Genomic DNA, 27,637 nt, shown 5'->3' with positions numbered 1-27,637 from the left:
GGCGTTTCAGTACTCCATCACTTTAATCACATATTGTTTTGAATTTCACCAAGTAGAAAGTGAAGCTTATAATTTGGCTAATTATCCACCTTAATCACCATGAAAATTTATAAGGATCTTATTACTGGTGCGTAATATGGTTTATTCTTCATTTAGGTTGTATGTTACAGTTAAAAATATCGAAAATAGATTTAACCAAGTTATGTGCCCGTAATACCTTTACTGCTACCAGTAACTCACTGCAGCTCCAAGCCGCCTGAGGTTAACATAGGCCCGCACGCTCCTCCCTCATCTCTATCTATCCTAAGCTTCCCTCTTTGCACCTTTCTGTGAAGTTTCTATTTCTCTTAATTATTTCCTTATGGAACCCTTTTACCCCAACCAGGGACAAACTGCTTTTCATGAGGTATTAGATGGTTGGTTGACAAGAACAATTTTTGTAAATCCATTACCCTTCATTAGTGGAACATGTATTAGCTATCTTGATCTTTCTTGTAGCCTATTATTGCCCTGGAAGGAAGGCCTGAACCACACATTTCATTTAGTCAAGGGAAAAATGAATGTTTAGGCTAGCCTATCCAACTGGGCAAAATTATGTGAAACTTAAACCCTTATATCTTATTATCAATTAGGATTTGAGAAGACCTGTATATGTCAATGAATAGCTATAAATCTAAGCTATAGCCTACAAAAATATTGTTATAACTAAAATTATTTCAGATTATATAGGCTACAATTATTAGTTTATCAATTTACCTAGAAGGACCTCCTTTTAGGAATACCAATTATCCTATTTTGATGGATGTGTCCTTCCAGTGTTTCAGTTTTTTTTTCAAATATTAACACAAAGCTGGTTCTCTTCTGATTCTAAAAATGTAACTTTTATTACTTGATATATATTCAGTGAATCATAAATAATTCTATTAAATATTTTTTCATTTTAATTACTTGTCAAAACAGAGACCACATTTGAATTGATGATGAAAGTTTACTCCCACTGGCTGGCTCTAATGAGAGATGAATGGTGTAAACTTCCATTGTGTCATGCTACAGTAGAGTAGAGGCAGTCTGAAAGCCCATCTCTATTTTTCCAGAATAAATAGAAAGGTAGACTTGGTATAAGTCTAGGAGCAGTTCAGTACATAAGGAAACATGTTAAGATTAAAATTTTAGCTTTATAATATGCATAATTATCCTAGATAACATATTTTGCAGGGGTAGAACCTTTATCTTCACTTCTTTTCTGATATTCTAGTTTTTCTATCACCTTTTGAAATATATGTGACCATTCTCCTAAGTTTTGAAATTCCTTTATAAACAATCACCCAAATACCATCTAATCTAACCTTACTTAGCCTAAATTGTCAGTATTTTTCTATTAATATGTTTTTATTATATATAAAAAAAATTAAGATTATTTGAAAATAGAAAAGGCAGGCAAATCTATGTTTATTCTTCAGAATTTTGTAAAAAAAAATGTACAACATTGAAAGAAATGAAGGTAAAGGTTATCCCCTTGCAGAATGTGTTAACTAGGACTATTCAGCTTGTTGTGAAGTAAGAATTGTTTTCTGTCTTCATATTTCCTTATGGACTGGACTGCTCATAGACTTACACCATAGTCTTTCCTAAAAAATAGGTATTTTACCATAGCCTACAGTTAAGATATGGTCAGTCAAGTTGGGTATCCAAAAAAATTCTCTAGAAAACATTTAAAAAATTTCTTTGATTTTAGGAGTGCCCAGGCTTCTGAACCATGCTTCATTACTGTAGCTTTCAATATTCTAATCCAAATCTTCTTTAATCAGGTTTCTACATAAATTTTAGGTTATATTAATGGGTGCCATTTGATTTGAGTTTAATGGAATTTGAATATAATCAGGTTTTATTCTATCCCTATAAAATTTGGAAGAATAAAGAGACAGGTCTGCAGTTAAACTCATGATAGACTTTTACCAAAGTGATGAGGATTCAAGAGTTTTACCCAGAGCAAAAGATAAAGTGAGCATTAAAAAAAATTTATATGCAAAAAAAGACTTATTCTCAGTAATTTGAGAGAGCTTTACTCTTGTTTTAAATGGAAATGCCCCAACTTGAAAATAGGATTCTTGAAATTTTGCAGTATAAGACCAAAGTGGTGTGTCCTTGCTGGGTCAGCAGGCACCCATACAGTATGTGTATGCAGCATACACCAGAATGCTGTAGAAATTGAAGAAAGTTACAAAGATTTGATCAAGATGTTGGTTTGTAATGTTGAAAACAGTGAGTGTATGCTATGCCATTGTGACAACTGTCCATCTAATGATGCCCTGATTGAATGCTTAACTGCAAAATTGAGTGAAGACTATGATTTAGAAGAAGAAATAATTATAAGCCAATGGGTTAATACTGACAGGACAGAAATGGTTAAGCAATCAATCAGCATTGAAGGCTTTATTTCTTTACTGAGCAAATCTGTAGAAAACCTAATCCCACATTCATATATTACAAAATCACAGTCTATAACTTTCAAAAAATTGAAAGAAGATCCACCTTTGAATACAGCAGTTGTAGTAATAGATTTTAGTGAAAATTATTCTTACACCATTCAAAATGAAATCCAAAGTTATCACTGGAACAGAGGTGGATGCACAATTCATCCAGTTGGCCTCTACTTGAATAAGGATGATACAGTTTTAATTTCCAACCATTGTTTCATAAGTGATGATTTACAACATGACAGTTGTTTTGCGAATTATGTACAAAAAGAAATTTCAAAATGGCTGAAAGAATATCATCCCAAAATAAACCAAGTTCATTATTTCACTAATGGCTGTGCTGGTCAATACAAAATAGAAATAGTTTCAAAAACTTAATAAACCATCATGAAGACTTTGGAATGAAAGCTGAACATTCATTCTTTGCAACAAGCCATGGGAAATCAATATGTGATGGCTTGGGAGGAACTGTTAAGAGAATTTTGCAAAAAGCCAGCCTTCAACTTTCAGACAAAAATCAAATCAAGACAGCAACTGCAGTTTATGACTTCTGTAAAGTCAACATTGAAAAAAATAAACTTTCACTTTATTGACAAAAAAATGCTCATGCTTTCAGATTGGAGTTAGTATCACAATTTTTAACCACCAGGACTATTCCCAGTACTAGAAGTTTCCATTATTTCAAACCATTAAGTACAAATGAAATTGAAATAAGGAGGACTACTGACAGTCCTAATCCTACTCTAATGTTTTCTTTTGATTCTGCTATGGATCGGGTCTGCATTCAACCATCTTTAAACAATTATATGGCTGTAAACTATGATGGAAAGTGGTACTTTGGATTCAATAAAACTGTGCTTCATGAAGAAGAAGATGCTGAAATTCTTTTTCTTCACCCTCCAGGACCTTCTGCCAGCTTTTACTGGCCTCAAAGAGAAGACTTGTGCATAATACCTTTGGAGCACACTATTAGTACAGTTGATGCACCATAATCAAGTAGCACTGGCAGAATATACTACTTCAAAAAAGAGTGTATCAGAAAAACAGAAGAGTGTTGGATGAAGTGGAAAAAATATAACAAGTAGAACTGATAATTGCTGTAAAAGATATTGATTCTTAGACTTCAGTTTTTATTTTATTTCACATTTATTAAATGTAAGTAAACCACAAACTTATGATTTCTTAATACTATTCTACTTTTTGGAATATTAACTAAACATGTGAAAAAGCCATACATCTTTTTTGTTTATCTGTTAGCCTATGTATCTAGGACTATGTAAAAAAAAATATGAACACTCTACCAGGTCTGAGACCTGAGATATTGCAATTTTAGTAAATCCCAACAACAGTTTCAAATAAAAAAAAATTCTGATTACAATATTTTTTTACTTTTTAGAGTTGAGATAGGCTAGTGAATGTATTTTTTCCTTATTTCAAATATATTGATTAAATATTATGCTAAGTTTCATGGTGATATCTCAAATAGTTTTCAAAATATAAATTTTTTAAGCTACAAGTTACATTGCAAGACGCAATATCTGAGGCCTAAAATCACGTTAAATTAAGAAAATTAAAAAAATTTTAGAAAAAAACTATAAGAGATGGAGAAATAAAATTTGGTATTTATCAATAGGATAGCAAATGCAACAATTGTGCCAAGTTTCATCAAAATCTAAAGAGGTGGGTGTCATGACCTGGTTGACTTGACATAGAATGACCCCTAGGGAATAATCTATCCAGGTGATCTGAGAGTTTATTCTATCTTCAACAAGTGGCACAATAAAAATACTATTGGTGCATCAGGAAAAGCTGAAAATTCCTAGATTCTTTAAGGACAGTTCCTTAGCATGTCTTAGATAAGCACATAGATTACAATGCTTGGCAATCAAAAATTGACAAAAAGAAAACTGTAAAGGACATAAATTGAAACTGAAATACCTAGTAGAATTGGGGATTGACCTTTTTAGATTCTCAGAATTTGTACACCTGTTACAGAAATTCGAAGATGTATCACAGGTTGTATCTACTGAAACTCCTCTACAAATTGTGCATTTTTTTGGGGGGGGGAGAGAGCATTTGCTACACTCACTCTTGTATTTGAACTTATTCTTAAATCTACCAGGTCAGATAGATCCCAACAAAGATAAATGTTTGGTTGTATCAATTTGTGATGCCAGAATATCCAAAAAAAAGAGAAAAATTTTTTTTGCACTCGGCTTGAAACTGACAGGGAATGTTTTCAAGTCAAAGGACTTGAATGATAACAAAATATTTAGAATATTTCTGATCCCTCTCATGTATTTTTTTTTATGTGACCTGAGTATTTTCGTTTTAATTTCTGTTTGTTCTAAGTCTGACTATTATATGGCTTTATTTCTTTTATTTTTTATTTTAGCTTTGCTCTTTATTTCACTTTGAAAAAATTTGTTTACCACTTTTGAAATCAATATACAAAAGGCGAAATCCCTGAATTAATGTTTGCTTGCTATATATTGCTGAATCATTTTATGTTTTAGACAATGTGGGAAAACAGCACCAACTTTTGCAAATGACTAATTTCAAATAATGTAGTTTGTTGGGAAATTGCATTTGAATGATGAGAACGTTATACCTTGTTAAAGTTTAGACTGCATAGAAATTTAATCTGGAACAATTTAAGAATGTTCTTTTTTTCTTTTTTTTGCAAATGACATATTTTGTTTCAAGGGCTTGCCAATAAATATGGTGGATAATATTTAAGGTTGGAGTAAATAAATAGTTAGTATGTAGATTTGCAGAATTATGCCTAAGAAAAGGGACATCCAGTGATCTGGTGGATGTTGACAACCAACAGACAAGGGGGGGTGGTAAATTCGGCGAAAAACCAGGTTTTGTTGGGGATGTGTTTTGAGTTTAGATGATCAAGTTGAAATAATATGAGTAGAGTTGTTCAGGAACATTATAATTGCAATTATGGGTGTGTCAAAGATCAAAATACTTTGGGGCAGGGGTTGAACATTGGAATTCTATTATATGCCAATATTAGTTAAGGGCTTTGGGTCCTTTAGAACAATCTTGGGAGAGGAATACTATCTAACATTATGTAGGATGACTAGGTTATTTTATTTATTGTGGACTTCAACTTAATAGTCATAGGGAATCTGTACATATTTTGAAGTTTTTTTTCTTTTTTTTCAGATGATGAACTTTTCTCAGACACCTATCCCATGAAACTTATTGATGGTGTAATCTATGAAGTAACAGGAAGGGTAAGTTTCGGTTTACTATAAAGAATTTTGAAGCAAAAAATGAAACTGATGTCCTTTATTGTGTTTTTTTAAGTTGTGAATCTTTATAGTTGGACAAATTTGTGAGGACTTTCTAGTATATTGCTCATTAGTTCTCTTTCCAATATTCATAAAATAAAATTCAAGATTGATTATACGTTGTTGGTTAAGTGTTCAAGGTAGTCTGAATTGAGGATGTTTTTAGCACATTATTGATTTTAACAACTTTTCCAGGTGATTTTTTTTTAATTTCTAAAAAAATTAATCTAAAACAATAAATTACTAGGACTGTCAAGGAGGGGGGGGGGTCCCTGGGACTCAAGCCTCTCAGAGACTCACTGCAAAATTTTTGTTATGTAAAAAATTAATGACGTTTGGTTAATTGCTACAGTGACAGAATGTCATAAGGGTCCAGGAAGAAATTTGCTCCAGTGGACTAGTCTTGGCCCTCAAAGATCCTGGAAAACACGATAGGAATTAGGACTGGCTCTGCAAATTTATAAGTTAAAAATCAATTACTTTAGCATTTTCCAACATTTAACTCAGTAATTTTCATCTCATACTTCAAAAAATTTATTTTTAGAGAATTTTAGTTTCTAGAACTTTCAAGTAATGATGCGTTGCATGTGGTAAATTAATCTGAGAAGTATGTTGGGGATTTGAGCAGAGATGTTCCAACCCCAAAAGAAACAAAAATTTTCTACAGTTGATAGGAACTCTACAAAAGCAGAAGTAATGAAATTGGAGCACAGATTTTGCTGTCGTTTTGTAACAAAGTGGTCTCCCTGATGCTTAGTGATATATTGTTTTTTTTATTATTATTATTATTAGACTTCAATATTTTTCAGTTTTAATCTTGCAGAAATCTTTCCCAGCAATTGTTATTGAAGTCTTTGCTTCATTTTCTACTCTTTGTTTTTCATTCTTTGAATGTATGTTTTAAGTTTACATTGTTTTTCTCTCTTTATGTCTATATTTTTAAGTATTTCTGTGGTATGTATTTCATTTGGAATCCACACTTAGACAAAGTAGGTGTTGTATTTAAAAGTAACCTAAAGCTACAAAAAAAGGAAAATTTCGTTTTATTGAATGTCTTATTAAAATGAAATAATAAATTGTAATTGTTTTTGGATAGAGACATGTCAACACAGATTTAGATAAGAGTGCAACTAAGATTAAAAAATTAAACTATTTTTTGTTTTTCTATTGACAACAATTTGACCAATTGGTAAATACCAGGACTGAAAGTTTAATTTATTTTTTTCAATGTCGCCTTCAGGAGTAGCTTGAAGCTATCCTGACTCATCACTCTTTGTCACTCTTTGGCCTAGCCTTCTTTTTTGTGATCAAGAACAAAAGTAGCATATATCATATAGAACTGACATTATAATACCCAAAGAGTACATTAAAACCTTATTTGTATAATTAATGTTCTATATGATTTGGTATGCCAACTGTGGTTTTAAAGTCTGTATACTGCAGCTATGTTAGACCTTCTCTTGAGTATGCATGCCCTGCTTGGCATCCGGGATTGACGTAAGATCAAACAGATAGACTTGAGATGATACAAAACAAGAGCTTTAAAAATTATACTTGGACAAAACTACTCAATATACAAGAGTGTACTGAAAAAATTCAATTTGGACTCGCTTGACAGTCGTAGACATGGCTTAACATATAGATTTGAACTAAATTGTCTGAATTTAATTACAATATTTTATTATATTTTAATTTGTATTTAGACATTTCATTGATTGAGGGGCATAATTTGAAATGTGTATTAACAATGGATTGTTGCCATCATCATGAGAAGTTGTTTCCTTGTGCACCTAGCCAACTTGTATTTTTTTGGATGCAACATAATAAAATACACATACCTATAAAAAATTCAAACAAATTTTGCTTTGAACTTTTAAAGCCCTTGCTCCTGTCCAGTTCCTCATGGGAGTGGGTTAGGAATAGATATTTTAGAAATAGAATTTTATTTATTTTTTTATTCACACAGGACAGAAATTTCTCTCCCTCTTTTTACATTGGCCATACGACCAATTTCTGATATATATGTATATATATATATATATATATATATATATATATATATATATATATATATATATATATATATATATATATATATATATATATATATATATATATATATATATATTTGTGTTCAGATTTTTTTTTCAAAATTTTATTTTTTCGCAGCTTGTCACTCGTAAAGTTGGAGATGTCCAGTTAATTGGTTCTAACCCTTCTGCTGAAGATGTTGATGAAGGAACTGAAGAAGCAGTTGAATCAGGATGTGATATAGTTCTGAATCATAGACTACAAGAAAGTTATGCTTTTGGTGATAAAAAGGGATACACCTTGTATTTGAAGGAATATATGAAAAGGTATATTATTCTTGCAAATCGTTTGCATTTTGTTTATAATACATATGTAGTGGAATTTCACCCTTTCAGAAAAAGGATAGGACTAAATTTAGTACTGGTTTTACTGTTGCAAACAGGTCGAACTTACCTGGGAAAGGAAGGGGGTATTTTTGGGAGAAGGATGCTGAAAATCAGGAACCTGCATTTTTGCCCTTATTTTTTAGTTTTACTTTGATTGGTCCATTTCATTAAGGACATTCTTCCCTGTCACTTCCCCTCTGTGTCCAGATATGACTTTACCTTGCTTACAATTATGGATAATACACCATAAGAAAATATCTGGTTAGAACATTAGTTAAGTTAAAAGTGATAGAAAATGTCGTTATAAGTGACAGGACCATAGCTCTTAGGGTAAAAATCTCTTGGGTCTTAGGAAGGCATCTCTGCATTTAGTGAAAGTTCCTAAGCCGAATTGGCCAGACATGACCTTTTATCTTGTGCTATTTTATCTTTTTTTAATTATTTTTATCTTGTGCTATTTGTGCTTTTTTATCTTGTGACATATCCGTGTTATTTTAGTCTTTCCTCTCTACTGGCCGTAGTCTCGTTTGAGGGTTTTTTTTGTGGAGTTTTAAATTATTTTAAATCTTTGTATGGGTTTTTTATTTACGTTAAGTCTATCAATTGTTAATTGTTAGTTTACATATAGTTGTCATATTATTGTTTATAGTTTTTTTTTTTTTTTTTTTTTTGTCGAGGCTCCTCAAGAGCTTAGAGCTGAAATCGTAAGGAAACTTCAGACTTTTTACATGAGAAAAATTGAAAATGATATAAAAAATGACATTAAAATACTTTCTGATTTGAAAAAGGATAAGGTCCTTACTATCACTAGGGCAGATTAAGGCAATACTATTGTAATTATGGACACTGATGATTATGATCGTAAAATGAATACAATCATTTCGGATACCACCATTTACAAAAATTGGATTTCGATCCTACGGATAAATATGTAAAGTCAATAAGAAATGAATTGGAGTCACTGAAAAATAATTTACACATTACCTCCCAATTTTGTAATAAATTTTATCCAAGAGGTTGTTCTGTACCCAAGATCTATAGTCTACCCAAAATTCATAAGACGGGAGTCTCCCTACGTCCCATTGTATCTACTTTCTCATCACTAGTGGCAAAATTAGAAAAGTGGTTGTCGGTGGCATTGTGTCCACTCTTGGGAACACAAAAATCAATATATAAAAATTCCACTGATCTTACTAATAAGTTAAAAAATTTTACACTGGAGGAGAATTCAATTCTCTGTAGTTTTGATGTGGTGTCCATGTATTCAAATTGTAACGTGAAAAGGTGCGAAGATATATTAAGGATTAAATTACAAAAGCACTTTGATTTGATACAAGATGTGACCATGGCTGGTTTGGAGATTGAAGTCATTGTGAAGTTGGTTATCCTTGCAAATGAATATTATCTTTATTTTGGTTTTAGAAGTGAATTTTACAAACAGGTGTTTGGTTTGGCTATGGGGACATCTCTCTCCCCTTTGTTGGCAAATCTCTTCATTAAATCTATTGAAACCTCCGCTATACACAGTTTTAGGCTCTCCCCTTGTTTTTGGGGCAGATTCATGGTTGATGTGGTTCGCATTTGGAAGCATGGTTTAGAGTCCTTAGACCTTTTCCATAAACATTTAAATAGTTTTGACAAAAATGTAAAACTTACAGTGGTGTTTGAAGAAAATGACAAACTACCTTTTCTTGATATCTTACTAGTTAAAAGTGATTTTCATTTACTTTTTTCAGTATATAGAAAGCCTACACACAGTGCTAGGTATTTGAACTTTCACTCGTGCCACCCTATTTCAGTGAAACGAGGGGTTGTGATTGCACTGGTGGATAGAGCTTTCAGAATTTGTTCCCAGGAGTTTTTAGATTCTGAATTCTTGCATTTGAGGGATATTTTATTTTGTAATAATTACCCAATTAAATTCAATGATAAAATGATAAAAATAGACGCATTAAACACAACAATGGGGTTTCACAGTGTACAGAATTAAACATACCGAATAGGTTCATTTCTTTGCCTTATGTACCTACTTTGGGTGATATGCTTAAACGAATTTTAGGTAAGCCTAACATTGATACTTGTTTCTAATCAGTGAGACCATTAGGTGGTTAAAACTAATAAAAAAAAAAAAAAAAAACTAAAAACTGAAAAAGAAAAAAACTAAAAAAGGGAAAAAACTGAAAAATAAAGGAGAAAAAAGAAAACAAAAAAAAACTAAAAAAGGTAAATGTATTCAAGCCGAAGTAGCTGAGTTGGTAAAGCGTTAAGTCCCAGGTTTTAGGTCTGAGAGGTTCCAGGTTCGAACCTTGGCTTTAGCATTAATGCAAAAGAAGAAAAAAATCTAAAAAAGGTCAGACCGGGACACAGGGAATATAAATGACGACCGGGACACAAATGACGACTTGGACGTGTGTCGACTGACTTCATGTTTGTGTGTCGACTGGCGTCATGTTTGTCCACTGTAAATGACAACTGGGACACAACTACAACGGGGACGCCGGGGGCACAGGGGGGATATATAAATGACGATGGGGACATAGGGAATGTTGGATTAGCACTCACCATCAACAAAGCTCAAGGGCAATTATTAGAATAATGAATAATTAGAATAATTATATGTTGCATGTTCAAGAGTCGGCAAACCTGACAATATATTTATATGTACAGACAATGGGACAGCGAAGAATGTTGTATATTCGCTAGTTATACGTAGTTAAAACATATATATATATATATATATATATATATATATATATATATATATATATATCTAACTATATTCACAGGTGGGATACAGGGACACAACTACAATGGCGCGTAACGACTTACGCGCGCGGGGGGGGCGAAGTGCCCCCACCAACTAGGTGTTGGTGTGGCGTGAAGCGCCACACCAACAGCTAGTTGCCTAATAAAAGAGTTACTAATAGATAATTGTGATCTGATAGGTGATAGATAGGTGTGATTAAGAGTTCGGAAGGGTTCCGTCTGTAAACTAAAGTAGTATATCCTTCAAACGGGAGGGAGAGGCGGATAACAGATGGTAGGCATATTAGTTTGAATCAAATCAAGTGCAAATTTCTTTGTGTTTTTGGCCAAGGGAATTGTAAAGGACATCCGAATTGGAAGTTTTACCATTGCCTATCTGGAAAATACCAAAACTGAATATAGAGTTGCCACTATTTTTGAATTGCCGTCTGTACAGAGCTTTGTTAAATAATAAAAAAGCAAAAAGGGTCAAACAAAATGGATGTGGTAATGCTTGAGGTCTCCCTCATGAATTTCTTCATAATCTTAAAGGTTAAGAGTAGAAATTAATTTCGGGAAAGGGCAGTTGCGAATGAACAATCGTAATCCACCTCCTTTTTTGTAAGAAGTTACCATGAAGACTAAGGTTTATGAATTTGAAGTTGCTGCTGGGGATTTCATGTTTAGGCCTCACCTACAGCAATCAAATAGTTACCAAGATAGTGGGCCCCTTGTTCGGTCAGTTCATCTGAGTCCAGTCTCTCAGCATTTCTAGTTGTATCTATGCCCTCCCTACTTATGTACATGGACTTCCTGTTTGAATTGAACCTGTTTGCATTCGCTTTCCTGTTCTTCTAGTATGGTAGATATCTTTTATTAATGGCCAAGATGTCCTTTCCAAGCAGATTTTTGGTCTTTTCTCTTGTGTACTTTTTATCGCAAATAAAATGAACTGTAATATTACCAGAAAATTCGTCTCACAAAAAAAAAATGAGTGAACGAATAAATTGAATATGAATAAAATTTAAACTTTATGCATTATGATAAGCTTTAAATAGAATATTATTATTCTTGTTTATTGGAAATCTGTCTTTATGTATAAAGAAAATCGACAGATAGCTACAAAAAAAAGGAAAAGGAAAAAACAAAAGAAGAAGGGTCTATACAACTATGAAAATGTAACTAGTCAAGAAGAATTTCATTCCAAGCATGATCAAATGAAATACCGATGCTCAACACTATAAATACCAGTATACGGGAGTTTCAGGTGGGATCAGATCCAAAAGGCCTAACCTTTGGGAAAGAGGGGTATGAGTGGTCGGGAAAGAGTCAGATGGCTTAAGAAGAGCAACTTATGTCCAAGTTTTCTACTAAATGAGTTCCTTTTGACATTCTGTATTAAGTTTATAGGTATGACTATTTAGCAGCAAAGTCTCCTGGGCAACAGGCATTACAAAAAATGTAGTATATACTGTTTTGCGAGTATCGGAAATTCTTTTTGTCACCACCCTTCCCCCAACACGGATCTGCTGCTTCGCTATCTCGCCAGTATCCCCCCCCTCCCCTAGTACAACTTTCATTCAATCCCTTCAGCTGAAAGTATTAATTGGGTGGACTAATTATAACTTTTGAAAACATTCATTTACGAAGACCCTCCCCGCATTAATAAAATGGTTACTAATATTTACGCGCATTTTAGTCCAATCCAGTTTTGTTCTAAAAAGTCAAGTTCTCCCCAAAATAAAGAAAATATTCTTTTTTTCATGTTTTTACCAACGGAAAAACCTCATGTGAGGCTCAAACCCTCAACTCTGCTCAAATCCTCAAGACTTACAGTTCGTGTAGTCTACCGTGGAGCTTGTGGGGCTTTGTTTGTTAGTTTACACTTTTGGGTGTATATACAGTGATAAACAGAGTTACGAGTTAGTATATCTGACTGAAAGTAAACCTCTCTGGTTTTCCTAAAAAAAAAATCCTCGGATGTACGAAGACTGCTTTCATTACCTGTCTAAAAAAGGATACGAATAACAATTTTTAGTGATTATAGAAACAGGAAGCTTGATTTAGTTCAGTACAGTTTTGTTGGTAAGATGAACTGATCTAAATCATAAGCAAATCCAATATTTGCCCAAAAAAAAACATTTTTTTCGTCAAGTATTGAACAGTTCAACCCTCTGTCAAGACTTAGTTTTGCTGAAACTATTTAATGCTTATTCTAGCCCTTTGTATTATGTTTTACCTCTTTTTCTAGGATTGTTGATAAGCTTCAAGAAACGAATCCTTCAGAAGTAGACACATTTAAAACTAACATTAATAAATATATGAAGGATGTCCTTGGAAGGTTCAAGGATCTTCAATTCTTTACTGGCAAGTTCTCTTTCTGGTATATTACTCTCCTCCTCCTTCTTTGGAACAATTCCCCCTTCATTTTTTCAACTATTTGTCTTGCAATTTTTGTGTATATACGAGTATATAAGTCTTAAAGCAAAAAGCTGTCTTCCTTTTTTTCAAAACTTGTTCAGTGTCTAAACTTTTATCAAGCTCGACAAATTATGTCAGATATTTCAGCCACTTGTGGCCAAAGTTAAACTTATATAATGAAAACCTACTTATTTAATCATATTTACTAAACCAGTTGATTGTCAACGCGTGCTTGAAAATCTAAAGGCTGTTCCATTACAAGGTCCACAAGAAATATACAGTTAGAACACTTGCGTCAATGGCAATTACGACGAGTCGAAAGTAAAAGTGAAGAAACAAAAATACCCGGTTAGAAGATATGCGGAAGCAACGGTGGAAAGATGTGCCACAGCGCGAATCGAAACATGTCAAAAATGAAAGTGACAAGTCTGCCGTGACATTGAGCCCTTCAACGTTATATGTGTTCCCTGTGGGACCCTCCATTTTTTCGGGGAAAGAGTAGCAAACACAGATAATTCATTTATAGGTTGCTACTTACAACGAGAATCAATACATACAAGTCTGCCGAGTGCCGTGTCTGAGCTTCGAAATCGGTTACATAAAATGTCTTTTCTAGACATTCTCTAGAAGAAAACTTGAAACATAGTATCTACTATCGGCTTCACAAAGGTATTAGAGGTCATGACAAAATAAAAAGGCTATGAACTTCATTTGGATTTTCAATGTGGACTTATTGACTGACTGCACCTAACTGTCCAATAGAACGCTGATTTTACGCTACCTTCGGTATTCAATAGCCATATTAAAAAAAAAATATATATATACATAAATAAGGTCTTCTTAAGACATTTCTTAATGTCTTAAGTTTAAAAAATGTCCATTGCAAAGATCTTTCCTTACGACCCTTTAAATATTTCAGCACTTTATTAGTCTAGCACGTTAATCTTAGAAAAATTAAGTCAGATTAAATTTATCGATGCTATTTGCGTTTAAAAGACTTATTTTGCTTAAAATGTTAAATATCCCCTAAAAATATTCGATCAGTTTCTTAATCTCGCACGATAACTGTGAAAGAAAAATGGCAAATGTAAAGCAGTTTCTTTATGACTCTTTAAATATTCGAACATTTTATTAGTTTAGCACGTTAATCGAAAAATTAAACAAGATTAAATTTAGCTTATAATAAAATACAACCTGTTTCACAACAACGATTCCCTATTATATGTTGATAATCTTAAATAATAAGTAAAATAATGCCTATAGGACGACCCAAAATACACATAAATATATAATTTGTTTGAATAAGAATAAATTTTTGAAACATCGAACACGACGAGACCAAGCAGACGACGCAAAAAGCGTAAAATCCCAATGGGTAAAATGAATAACCTGGACAACCAAGACCAAGCTGAGCAGCTTGGTAAAGGCGAAGGGGCATTGAAAAATTGTCTGAAATATGAAAGTCCAAAATGAAGAAGGTAAAATGCTGTTTGAAGACATGCAACACCTAAAAAAGTCACTTGCGGTTAGAAGCCACGCTACAGCGAGAATCAAAGAGTCAAAAATGAAAGTGAAGAATAAAGAAATATCAGGTTAGATGAACAGCGCCATCTTTTTACCGCGTACTTTTTAGACCCCGGGGATATATACATATATATATGTAATATTAAAATTTGATTACTTAGTTTGAAATTCAATAATTTATTATTTTACAAAAATTAAACTAAAAAGAATCACAAAGAATATAGAAAGCAGGAAAATAATGACCAAAAATGACACTAAGATGTAAATCCATACTAGCACTTCGAAAAAAAAACGGGGATATATATATATAGGAAACAACAAGTCCCAATTCTGCATATTTAACAATTTCGAACTTAGTATCAAAAAAGTACTTGATGAATCTGCTAAATTATGTTTTGTTCAAACGTATAAGTAAGATAAATGAATTAATAAAATAAGTCGGAGGGCAACTAGTTTACCAATGATGTTGTGGAAATTTAACCATAGTTGGTCCTGATCTGTCCCGTTATTGATAATTCTTATGTTGTTTCTTAAATAAGCTATGTTTCTTTACTGTCACATTTATGGTTCTTGTTTTAGAGTTAAACTTAATCCCTCTGTCACTGATAAGAAAACATGTGTATCTTCAATAAGATAGATTTATATCTTCTGGGTACCATAGATTTGTTAGTCTTACCTTTTCTTCTTTCCTCATCTACATAATACTCAATCGGAGACCTCATTTTTTTTTTTTTTTTTTTATTACTGTCGCTGTATTTCATTTTTTTTTCAACTGAATAGGGCTTTGGCTCTTGAGAATGGGCCAAAGCCTTGGACGCTCGCTTGTTCATTTTTTGACCTGAATGTCACGTTGGCATTTTTGGCCCCGTTTCGTTGTTTTCCTTTCTATTTTGCAGATTTTTATAACCCATGGACTTCCTCTTGTTTCTAAAAATACTCAGTTTGTGTTTCACCTTAACGTCCTAGCTTGATTACTTTAGCTTATTTGTTTGTGTAATGTACACACATATTTTATTTTGCATTTATACTTAGATGATATCAGGTGTTGGCCGCCTCTTTCGCCGTGGGTCAGAATCTATCAAAACGTGAATATTAAAGGAATGCTGGGGTTAGTGATGTTTTCTTTTTAATGCCATCTATCAGTGAATAATAGGAAACACATTATTTAGAAAATGATTAAAAGGACATATTTAAGTTTAGACAGAACGTAAAAATTCATTCTAATTTGATTACAAAAACAACATAGTTGAAGAAACTTCATCTGTAAACGTCCTATTGGATATCAATGGCTTTCCTAATGTGTGGTTTGGTTTATTATTATTCGTTTTAAAAGGGTTATTAATTTGTAAAGGACAAGTTTTTTTTCTGCTCAAAATAAGGATCACCATTAAACTTAAAACAAACAGAAATTATTTTATATGCGAGAGGGGCTGCCCCCTCCTCAATACCCCTCTCTTCACGCAAGAGTTTTTTTTTACTTTTTAAAAAGGTTTTGATTCTATTCATACACCCCTCATGTTTCAGGAATCATTCTTAACAAGGTCGAACTTCACTGTAAAGAGCAGGGTACAGAGGAGGAGATAGCCTCCCTCACATACGGAATAATTTCTGTTCGTTTTAAGTTTGAATGTTGCTCCTTACTTTCAGTAGAAAAATTTCTTTTTTATGGCACTTGGTATTAACCAAGTGACATATAGCGATCGCAAATTCTGTCTGTCTGTCTGTCCCGGTTTTGCTAATTAAGGCACTTCCAGGCAAGCTAGGACGATGAAACTTGGCATGTGCATCAGGGACCAGACCAGATTAAATTAGAAATAGTCGTTTTCCCGATTTGACCATCTGGGGGGAGTGGGGGGCCGGTTAATTTGGAAAAGTAGAAAAAATGAAGTATTTTTAACTTACGAACGGGTGATAGGATCTTAATGAAATTTGATGTTTGGAAGGGCATCGTGTCTCTGAGCTCTTGTCCTAAATCCCGACCAGATCCGGTGACATTGAGGGAGTTGGAGGGGGGAACCTAAAATCTTGGAAAACGCTTAGAGTGGAGGGATCGGGATGAAACTTGGTGGGAAAAACAAGCAGAAGTCCTAGATACGCTATTGACATAACCGAAATGGATCTGCTCTGTTTGGGGGAGTTGGGGGGAGGATTAATTCTGAAAAATTAGAAAAATGGGGTATTTTTAATTTACAAAGGAGTGATTGACTCTTAATGAAATTTGAATTTTGGAAGGATATCGTGTCTCAGAGCTCTTATTTTAAATCCGGCTGGATCCGGTGACATTGGGGGAATTGAGGGGGGGGGGCTAAAATCTTGGAAAATGCTTAGAGTGGAGGGATCGGGATGAAACTTGGTGGGGAAAATAAGGACAAGTACTAGATACGTGATTGACATAACCGGAACGGATCCGCTCTGTTTGGGGGGGGGGGGTTGGTGGGAGATGGGGTCAATTCTGAACAAATTAGAAAAATGAGGTATTTTTAACTTACAAAGGAATGATCAGATCTTAATGAAATTTGAAGTTTGGAAGGATATCGTGTCTCAGAGCTCCTATTTTAAATTCCACTTGGATCCGGTGCCAATGGGGGGAATTGAGGGGAGGACCCCCTCAATTCTTGAAAATAAAATTTTGGAAAACGCTTAGAGTGGAGTGTTTGGGATGAAAATTGGTGGGGAAAATAAGCAGAAGTCCTAGATACGGGATTGACATAACCGGAACGGATCTGCTCTCTTTGGGGGTGTTTGGGGGGAGGTTAATTCTAAAAAAAAATGAGGTATTTTTAACTTGCGAAAGAGTGATCGTATCTTAATGAAATTTCATATTTAGAAGGACCTCGAAACTCCGATCTTTTATTTTTTATCCCGACTGGGTCCAGTGTCATTAGGGGGGGGGGCGAAAATCTTGGAAAATGCTTAAAGCGGAGAGATCAGGATGAAATTTGGTGGAAAGAATAAGCACAGTTCCAATATAGGTGACTGACATAACCGGACCGGATCCTCTCTCTTTGTTGGAGTTGGGTGGGATTAATTCGGAAAAATTAGAAAAAAATGAGGTATTTGTAACTGTAACGAACGGGTGATCAGATCTTAATGAAATTTGATGTCTAGAAGGATCTCGTGCTTTAAAACTCTCATTTTAAATCCCGACCAGATCTGGTGACATTGAAGGGAGTTGGAGGGGGAAGCCGGAATTCTTGGAAAACGTGAAATCGAGGTATCTTACGAATGGGTGATCGGATCTCAATGAAACTTGATACATAGAAGAATCTTATGTCTCAGATGCTCCATTTTTGACTCGAATTGGATCTGGGGACATAGAGGGTTCGAGGTATCGGGATGAAACTTGATGGGAAGAATCAGCACCAGTTATAGATACGAGATTGACATAATTGGTGCGGATCTGTTCTCTTTGGGGGAGCTGGGGATTGTTAATTTGGAAAAGCTAGAAAAATTGAAGTATTTTTAACTTAAGAACGGGTGACCGGATCTTAATGAAATTTAATATTTAGAAGGAACTCATGTCTCAGAGCTTGTTTCAAATCCCGACCAGATCTGTTGACATTGGGGGAGCCTGGAGGGGGAAACCAGAAATCTTAGAAAATGCTTATAAATTTCGTAGTTACGTAACCGGACTGGATCCGCTCTCTTCGGGGGAGTTAGATGGTGGGGTTCAGTGCTTTGGCGAGTTTGTTGCTTCTGGACGTGCTAACGATGAAAATTGGTAAGCGTGTCAGGGAGCTGTACAAATTGACTTGGTAAAGTCGAACATCTGGGGGGCTGAAGGGAGAGGAAAAATTGGAAAAATAGAGGTATTTTTAACTTGCGAGTGGGTGATCGGATCTTAATGAATTTTGATATTTAGAAGGACCTCGTGACTCAGAGTTCTTATTTTAAATCCCGACCGGAATTAAGCCTCTGATTTTTCCTTTTAAAGCAATCTATTGATTCTTAGTATTTTGCTAGAGCTCATACCATATGAGCTCTTGGCTCTTCCGACCTCGTCACAAGTGCCATATGAGCTCTTAGCTCTTATTTAAATTTAGTTTCTGATCGTCTTTCAAATAATCCCAAAAATTCGCCCCCCCCGCCACCTTCTCAGAAAATACTTCCCGCTAAAAACTCTCCCTCAGAAAGTTCCTCCTACGCCCTCGGGAAATTACCCCTGGACAATTCCATCCTTGCTGCAAATTCCTCCAGGAAATTTCTTACTTAAGATTCCGCATTGAAAATACTGCTTAGCTTACTTTCATTTGATGAAAAACTTGTTTTTGTTTAATTTCTGATCTTTTATAAGGTCCGTAGGGAGTCCCTTCTGTGTGGAAAATGGTTCCTGTAAATCCCCCTCCCCCCCCCCCAATGGAAAGTTTCTCTTGATGGTAATTTCCCCGTGGAAAAATTATTCCATGGGAAATCCCACTCCCACGTTAACATCCCCCAGAGAATTCTAATTCCACTGGAAATTTCAACCGGACAATTCCCCCAAAGCATCTCAACATGTAAAATGGGATCGCCAATAGAACGTAATACAAATAAAGATAATTTATTATACGAATTCTGGCGAATTCCCCTCTTGTAAAAATTTTTCCTGGAAAGTACGCCCACGAAAACTTCCATCTCAATGGGAAATTATCCACATAGAAAATCCATCCCAAGAAAATCTCCCCCCCCCCTAAAAATGTCGGTATGCTTCTCTATAACAAATCTATATATAAAAACAACGAAATTTTTTATTTTACGGCCCTTCTTCCGGAGGATCTGGGGGGGGGGGGCTCATTTCATCTCTAAAGACACAGTTATTGTATCTTTTAACTACACTGAATAAAATGGCTATCTCAAAATGTCGGTCATAAGTCTTTTAGGGAAGAAATATGTGAGAGGGGGTCTAGTTGCCCTCCAATTTTTCGGTCACTTAAAAGAGGAGCTAGAAGTTTTAATTCTCGGTCGAACGAACCCTCTTGCGATATTCGAGGGCCACTGGATTGATACGATCACTCCTGGGGAAAAAACACGCATCTGTGATCTTTCTTCTGGCAAAACATAGAAAATTTTCAGATAGGAGGTTGAAACTTGTACAATAAGGTTCTCTGATACGTTGAACCTTATGGTGTTCTTTTCATTAAGATTCTTCGACGCTTAAGGGATGTTCCCCCCTTTTTTTCAAAAATTAGGTAAATTTTCTCAGGTTCATAGGCTTTGATAGGTAACACTGAACTTAGTGAATATTAAATATTTGGAATCAGCATAATAAGCCAGTTCTTTTGATATGTCTATTGATATAAAAATTCCGTGTTTGGAGTTTCTGTTACTATTTAGCCGCGTCGTTCCTTACTTATTTGCATTCAGATGGATCTAAAATGGTTCATCAATATTTTTATGTTGCTCGTTGGAACAGTTTAGCTACAGATGATCAGGTTTTAAAATACCCTGTTTACCTTTTTGTTCCTTTCTCAATCATACATCAACCAGTTTAATAGAATAACTATCGCAGAACAAGACGTTTTAAATTCTTAAGTTCAGTTACTACACAATCTTCGAAACATAGTTGTGGGACCTGGCCAATCAGAGATTATCGCTCCAACAGAAAGACTATATGTTGTTGAGAAGTCCTGGTATCTGTCAATGTGGGTAGATTTTCTGTAAATCATTGTTGCTACGGCAGCTGCAATCTAGTAAAGAGTGAACCACAGCCCATAGTAATCAAGAGTTAAAAAACGCGTTTTGAAAAAAAACTGCCTAGTGGAAAAATTTTGCCATTGGGTAATGGCTCAGGAATGGTAACTATTATTTTGGTTCGTCTTAAAAGAAAGAGTTCATTGCAAAAAGAAATTTATGGTGATCTAAAAAAAATTCTGAAACCCCTCGAAAATGGTGTCAGGTCAAAATGAAAAATGTACCATTGGAATCAGCATGGTCAAAACCTTATACAGGGAAATTACGGTCTTCCTCCTTGAACAAAAAGGGAAATCATTTTTTTGCATTGGTAGCACTGACTTGTCTCTTTTTTTCCTTTTTTTTTAGCAGGCCTTGCGGGCTACCAGAACATCATAGAGAGATGCTTAATGGCTCATTCAAAAACTATTTCGCATATCTATGTTCTTTTTATAAATTCCGCCATTTGCCAGTGCCATATAGCATTAAAATAGCCCTTTTTGTGCCATTTCTCAAAGAGTGGCACTAGCGGGCTACCAGAACATCGTAGACAGATTTTTTATAGCTCATACAAATATATTGCTCCTACGGTATTCCTATAAATTTCACCATCTGCAAGCTCCAAATGACACTAAAAACTATACTTTTAGTGTCGTTTCTCAAGTGGAAAAGCTGGGGCTATTGGACTAGCAGAACTTATAAAAGTGATGTTAAATGGCTGATTTGAAAGCTATTGCTCAAATCAGCAATTGAGCAATTGAGCAATTGCTCAATTGCTCAAAGCTATATATACATGCTTTTTTTAATCAATTTTACCATTCATAAGTGCGAAATAGCACTGAAAACAACACTTGGTGCCACTTTTTAAGTATGAAAGCTCTGAAGTACAAAAGAAGCACCATTATAATAGATATATTCCAGAGCCCTTAACTAGAGGTTTATAAGAATCACTCCTGTACACTCCCCCTCCTTGCCCCCTTAGTAAGTTTCATAAATCGTCTGCTCATCAGTAAGCTACTGAAACATTAGCAGGCTACCACACCATCGTAGATAAATGTTTAATGGATCAATTAAAAGCTATTGCATATATTTACTAGGTTTTTACAAGTTCTACGATTTATTAAATTTCACAGATTTCAATGTTAATCAGTTTCTGGGGAGAATTTGCAATGAACTCTTTGTCATGGTTGAAGCATTAGCTGCAACCTAGTAAAGAGCTAACCACAGTCCAAAGTAACTAAAAGTTAAACAAGACCTAAGAGCTCATATGGCACTTGTGACGAGGTTGGAAGAGCCAAGAGCTGATATAGCATGAGCTCTAGCGAAATTCTAAGAATCAATAAATTAATTTAAAAGGAACATGAAGGCTTAATGCCGGTCGAGATTTAAAATAAGAGCTCTGAGACACGAGGTCCTTCTAAATATAAAAATTCATTAAGATCCGATCACCCACTCGGTAAGCTAAAATACCTCATTTTTTTCTAATTTTTCCTCTCCCTTCAGCCCCGCCCCAGATGGTCGAATCGAGGAAAATGACTAGTAAGTCAATTTGTGCTGGTTCGTGACACGCCAAACAATTTTTATCGTCCTAGCACGTCCAGAAACACCGAACTCTCAAAAGCAGTGGACCCCCCTAACTCCCCCAAAGAAAGCGGATTCAGTCCGGCTATGTCAATCACGTATCTAGAACTTCTGCTTATTCTTCCCACCAAGTTTCATCCTGATGGCTACACTAAGCGTTTTCCAAGATTTCCCCCCCCCAACTCTTCCCAATGACACTGGATCTGGTCGGGATTTAAAATAAAAAGACCTGAGTTATGAGGTCCTTCTAAATGTGAAATTCCATTAAGGTCCGGTCACCCGTTCGTAATTTTAAAAACATTTCAATTTTCTCATTTCCAAATTAACACCCCCCCGCAACTCCCCCAAAAAGAGTGGATTCAGTCCCGTTATGTCGACCATGTGTCTAGGACTTGTGCTTATTGTTCCCACCAAGTTTCATCTCGATCTCCATTGTAAGTGTTTTCCAAGATATCCCGTTTCCCCCTCCAACGCCCCCCAATATCACCGGATACGGTTGGGATTTAAAATGAGAGCTCTGAGACACGTGGTCCTTCTAAATATTAAATTTCATTAAGATAGGATCACCCATTCCTATGTTAAAAATACTTCATTTTTTTCATTTTTCTTCTCCCTCCAGCCCCCCAGATGGTCGAATCTGGGAAACGACTGTTATCAAGTCAATTTCTGCAGATCCCTACACGCCTGCTGATTTTCATTGTCCTAGCACCTCTAGAAGCACCAAACTCGCCAAAGCACTGGAAATTCCCTCAACTCCCCCAAAGAGACTGGATCCGTTCCAATTATATCAATCACGTATCTAGAACTTGTGCTTATTCTTCTCATCAAGTTTCATACTGATCTCTCCACTCTTTAGTGTTTTCCAAGATTTCTGGTTTCGAAGATTTCTGTTTCCCCCTCCAATCACCTATGTCACCGGATCCGCTTCGAACTGAAAATGGAGCATCTGAGACATAAGATCTTTTTATATATCAAGTTTCATCCGATCATCATTCGTAAGATAAAGATACATCAATTTTCACGTTTTCCAAGATTTCTGGTTTTCCACTCCAACTCCTCCCAATGTCACCGGATCTGGTCGGGATTTAAAATAAGAGCTCTGAAGCACAAAATCCTTCTAAATATTATTTTTATTAAGGTCTGATCACCCGTTCGTAAGTTACAAATACATCGTTTTGTCTAATCTTTCCGAATTACCCCCCCCCCCCCCCAACTCCCCCAAAGAGAGCGGCTCCGGTCCGGTTATGTCAGTTATGTATCTTGGACATGTGCTTATTCTTCCCGCCAAGTTTCATCCTGATCCATCCACTCTAAGCGTTTTCCAAGATTTCCGGCTCCCCCTAACTCCCCCCAATGAAACCGGATCCGGTCGGAATTTGAGTTACGAGATCCATCTAAATATGAAATTTCATCAAGATCCGGTCTCTCCTTCGTAAGTTAAAAATACCTCATTTTTTTCTAATTTTTCAGAATTAGCCCTCCCCCCAACTCCCCCAAAGAGAGAGAATCTGTCCCTGTTATGTTAATCACGTCAATTGGACTTGTGCTTATTTTTCCCACCAAGTTTCATCCCGATCCCTCCACTCTAAGCGTTTTTCAAGATTTTAGGTTTCCCCCTCTTACTCCCCCCATGTCACCGGATCCAGTCGGGATTTAAGATAAAAACTCTGAGACAAGATATCCTTCTAAATATCAGATTTTATTAAGATCCGATCACCCGTTCGTAAGTTAAAAATACCTCATTTTTTCTAATTTTTCTGAATTAACCGTCCCTCCACTCACCCCCAGACGGTCGAATCGGGAAAATTCTATTTCTATTTTAATCTGGTCTGATACCTGATATTCCTGCCAAATTTCATTGTCCTAGCTTATCTGGAAGTGCCAAAAGTAGCAAAACCGGGACAGACAGACAGACAGAATTTGCGATCGCTATATGTCACTTGATTAATACCAAGTGCCATAATAGGTTTTCAACTGAAATTAAGGAGCATTTTAAAACTTAAAACGAACATACGTTATTCCGTATAAATAAAAACGATCATGGCAGCGTCGTTTCTACATTAGATTCTAATCAGAAACAAATAAAATAATCTTTTTAAACAAAGTTTTTCTGAGGGAACTAATTGTAAAGTTTAAACTTAAAACGCACCAAAATTATTACTTCATAACCTATCTAATATGTATCAATAAAACTAGTGCAAATAAACCGACTAATTATGTTTCCCTATGCTTTTAGGATTGTAGAAAAGTAGCGCTTTACTGAAAATACAAAATAATATAGGGGTTTTGGTTCATTAAAAGAAAACCAATTAAGGGCACTTTACAGAATAAAAATATTATCGATTCCTTTTAAAATCAATCCCTTTTAAGATGAAGCAACAGTCCATTTTTGGATTGTTGCTTTTTTTTACGTTTAATTTGGCATCACTTCTGCACACTGGATCAGTTCAGTGACTGGCTCTCAATGTGGTTCTGAAAAGGACATTTCATGATTAGTTTGTACACAAGTTCGAAGCAAAGCCATCTTGATAGTATTAGGATTGTAGGCTGGTTTTAAAATTTGCATCATTCATTGTTGTATAGAGAGAAATAATCAGATATCCAGAGTTCATATTATTTCTTATTTGATCTTCATTTCAAGTAATACTAAAACATGGGAACTTCCTGGGTGGGTGTAACGATGGAGGCCTTGAATAGATTGGGTTGGATGAGGAGCATGCGTAGCTGTGTTGGCCTCTGGCGGCTTCTCAGTGCCTCAGTGCTGCGGTGAGTTATTAGTAATAATAGTATATTTCTAACAATTTAACACTATATATTACTCATTATTGGGATTATAGCTGGTGAGACCAAAATGCTACCTGATAAATCAATCTAATATTTCTCCATGCTGTTCAATTACTTCGTGGCTATTAAAAAAATACTTAATTTTACGCTTATGTTTTTTTTTCTTAGTTAATTTTAACTGTATATTGAAAGTTACTGATGTCTCAACAGATGTAAGACTATGAAAAGCTTTATAGATTCGTTTATTGTTGTCAGGTTACACACTCACTTTCGACTCCCAAATCAGTGTTCCTGTTTTTCATACTTGGCTTTTGTGTTTTCTGTAAAGCGCTAGTTTTCTCTAATCCTAAAAGCATAGGGAAACATAATTAGTTCGTTTATTTGTACCAGTTTTATTTATATGTATCAGATAGGCTGTGAAGCAATAAGTTTGTCCGTTCCAAGTTTCAACTTCGCTTATTACTTCTCGAGGAAAAACTTAAAAAAAACTCAAGACCTAGGCTCTCTTGTATGATTGAGACAGAATTGAAAAACTCTTCCAGTTAACAATTTCTTCAGTTATTTCTCTCCATGATCCCAAACAGGAATAATATCATCTACAAAACAACCTCTTGAGGCAAAGCTAACCTCTTGATAAACTGTATATAAGAAGCAGTTATCCTTTAATGTCAAGACCTTTTGTATTGAGGGCTTGTTATTCTTCTCACCTCATTTTAGCTTGATGACCTTTCTCCGCTTGCTACAATTGGCAGATGAAACCTTTGGGCCAAGGTTAATATTTGTTGAGTTTTTATAGCCTAATTCTTCCAAAATTATTGTTGTCTGTGTTTATGGATCTGAATGTTATGTATTCACTCTGTCGTGAAATATTCATGAAATTGGTTGTGAAAATGCGATTTTTTAGCTTCATTTCACCGTGAAAGTAAAATATTGTCTTATTTTTCAAAGCTCATTTCTATATTGGTCTTTATTCATATATCAAGTGTTATACTCCAACAATCTACTCTCATGCCCTCTAGGGATTTGGCTCAGGGAACGGAGGATCATTACCCTTCCTATCGTTATTTTAAAAATATGGGCCACTAGTTCAGTCTGGAAGATGTTGTAAATAAAAACAGTTTAGAATATAATCTTTTGTTACTAGTTATTTCCAGAATTTTTATTTTTATTTTTCTTCTGTTTATCATACTGGTCCTTAAATTTCTCGGTTGCAGTAATTTTATTTTTCTTCGAGTTGACAGAGTAGAACCTGACTGAAATTTGAAGATGATCCTAAATGTTGAACTAGCCTGCTAAAAATGAGTCAAATAAAGAAAGGATACTTTTTTTCAGGTGAATCTACAGACATAGATGGCATGGTCGCTCTTCTTGAATACAGAGATTTAAACGGTGAAAGCAGACCCGTGATGATGTTTTTCAAGCATGGCCTTATTGAAGAAAAATGCTAATGTATTCCAATTGTTAACACCTTTTGTTATTCTTGGAAACAAAGGTCTTTGAAAGCCAATCCGCCAAAGCCAGTTTAAAGCCAATATTTTAGCTTATTGATTTTTAGTTGACTTCTAAGTTTTAAAAAGCCAGTTCAACGAGACTCATGCTAGAGTGTCCTTCAAATTTACTAATCCTAGCCATGAACTTTTAAACCAATAAAAGTTGGCTTGAGAATGCGCCTTATTTAAGATAAGTTATCAAATATTGGATTGTGAAACCAAGATTTTCAGTTAAAAAATCATATATATTGACTTAAAGCTGACCGAGATTCAAGAAATGGAACCTGCACTCTTCCAAAGCGGACGCCCTCGGGAGATAGATTAACGTTTTTCCTTATTTCTAATTTCAACAAAGTACGGCTCATAAGTGGGCTAAAGGTCAGCCTTCGAGAAAAAACGGTGGAAATTTGCAATAGTTTGATCTAAATTCCGAACCATTCATTTGTAATTTACATGGTGAATTTGAACATTGCCATTTAGCTTTTTGAGAGTATTTTTTATAGAAGATACTTTTCGGAAATACTGCCCCTTGTTATTGGCAAAAACTGAATGTATTCTCAAACTAAAGAAAAATTTTCAAGAGATTGGTTCTAATTTACTTCTAATTTTAGTTTTATTCCGACAGCACTACTGACTGTAGAATAGCATTTCTAATATATATAAAATCCAGGTTGTAATTTCTTGGCCCATGGAAGCCTATTGACTTTTAAAGCTGATTTAAATATTGTATGTTTTTTCATTTGTTCCATTGACTCAAATTGACTTTTAAAGGTAAGAAGCCAACACAAGCTAGTTTAAAGTAGATTTGATTATGGGCTGAATTGGCACTTGAATTACCTTAAATTAGATTTTTTACTTTTTAAAAATTTGGCCCAAAAAATCTTAAATTGGTTTTTAAGCTGATTTAAAAGCCAAAAGGAGCATATTGACTTTGATGTTTCTAAAGTCAATTTGAAATTGTATTGGCTTCCAAGTTTCCTTTGTTTGCTCTGATAACATTTCTAACATCGAAAGAACAGGCTGTAATTTTTTATCCTGTAGAAGGTACTTGTTTGTTGCTCTTACTTGTTCTCTTATTTTTTCGCCTCCCACATCCCGTATCACTTTGTCTTATCCTGTCAACGGATGGTGATGGCCACTAATTCTCTTTTTATGCCTCCCTTTCCCCTAAACGTCTACCAAACATATCAGTTCTCTTTGTTCCTCATATTTCTGTGCCATTTACCTCGAAGAAACCTTAATAG

At 34.9% G+C, this 27,637-nt stretch overlaps 2 protein-coding genes across 2 annotated transcripts in view; both read left to right on the top strand.

The window, feature by feature from the left end:
- Positions 1-27,637, top strand: part of LOC136037985 (WASH complex subunit 4-like) — a 444,769-nt gene that overhangs the window by 176,114 nt on the left and 241,018 nt on the right. The gene's annotated exons all lie outside the window — the stretch shown is intronic.
- LOC136037981 (translationally-controlled tumor protein homolog) lies at positions 2-26,410 on the top strand. Its single transcript, XM_065720876.1, has 5 exons — positions 2-127; positions 5,655-5,725; positions 7,952-8,139; positions 13,196-13,311; positions 26,236-26,410. Exons 1-5 carry the CDS (start codon positions 100-102, stop codon positions 26,349-26,351), a joined length of 519 nt encoding a protein of 172 aa, XP_065576948.1. The 5' UTR covers positions 2-99; the 3' UTR covers positions 26,352-26,410.

Source organism: Artemia franciscana, chromosome 17 (assembly GCF_032884065.1).
Source record: "Artemia franciscana chromosome 17, ASM3288406v1, whole genome shotgun sequence".
Taxonomy (NCBI): Eukaryota; Metazoa; Arthropoda; class Branchiopoda; order Anostraca; family Artemiidae; genus Artemia; species Artemia franciscana.
The sequence above is the reverse complement of the archived record's forward strand: the minus strand, read 5'-3'. Positions and strand labels throughout refer to the sequence as shown.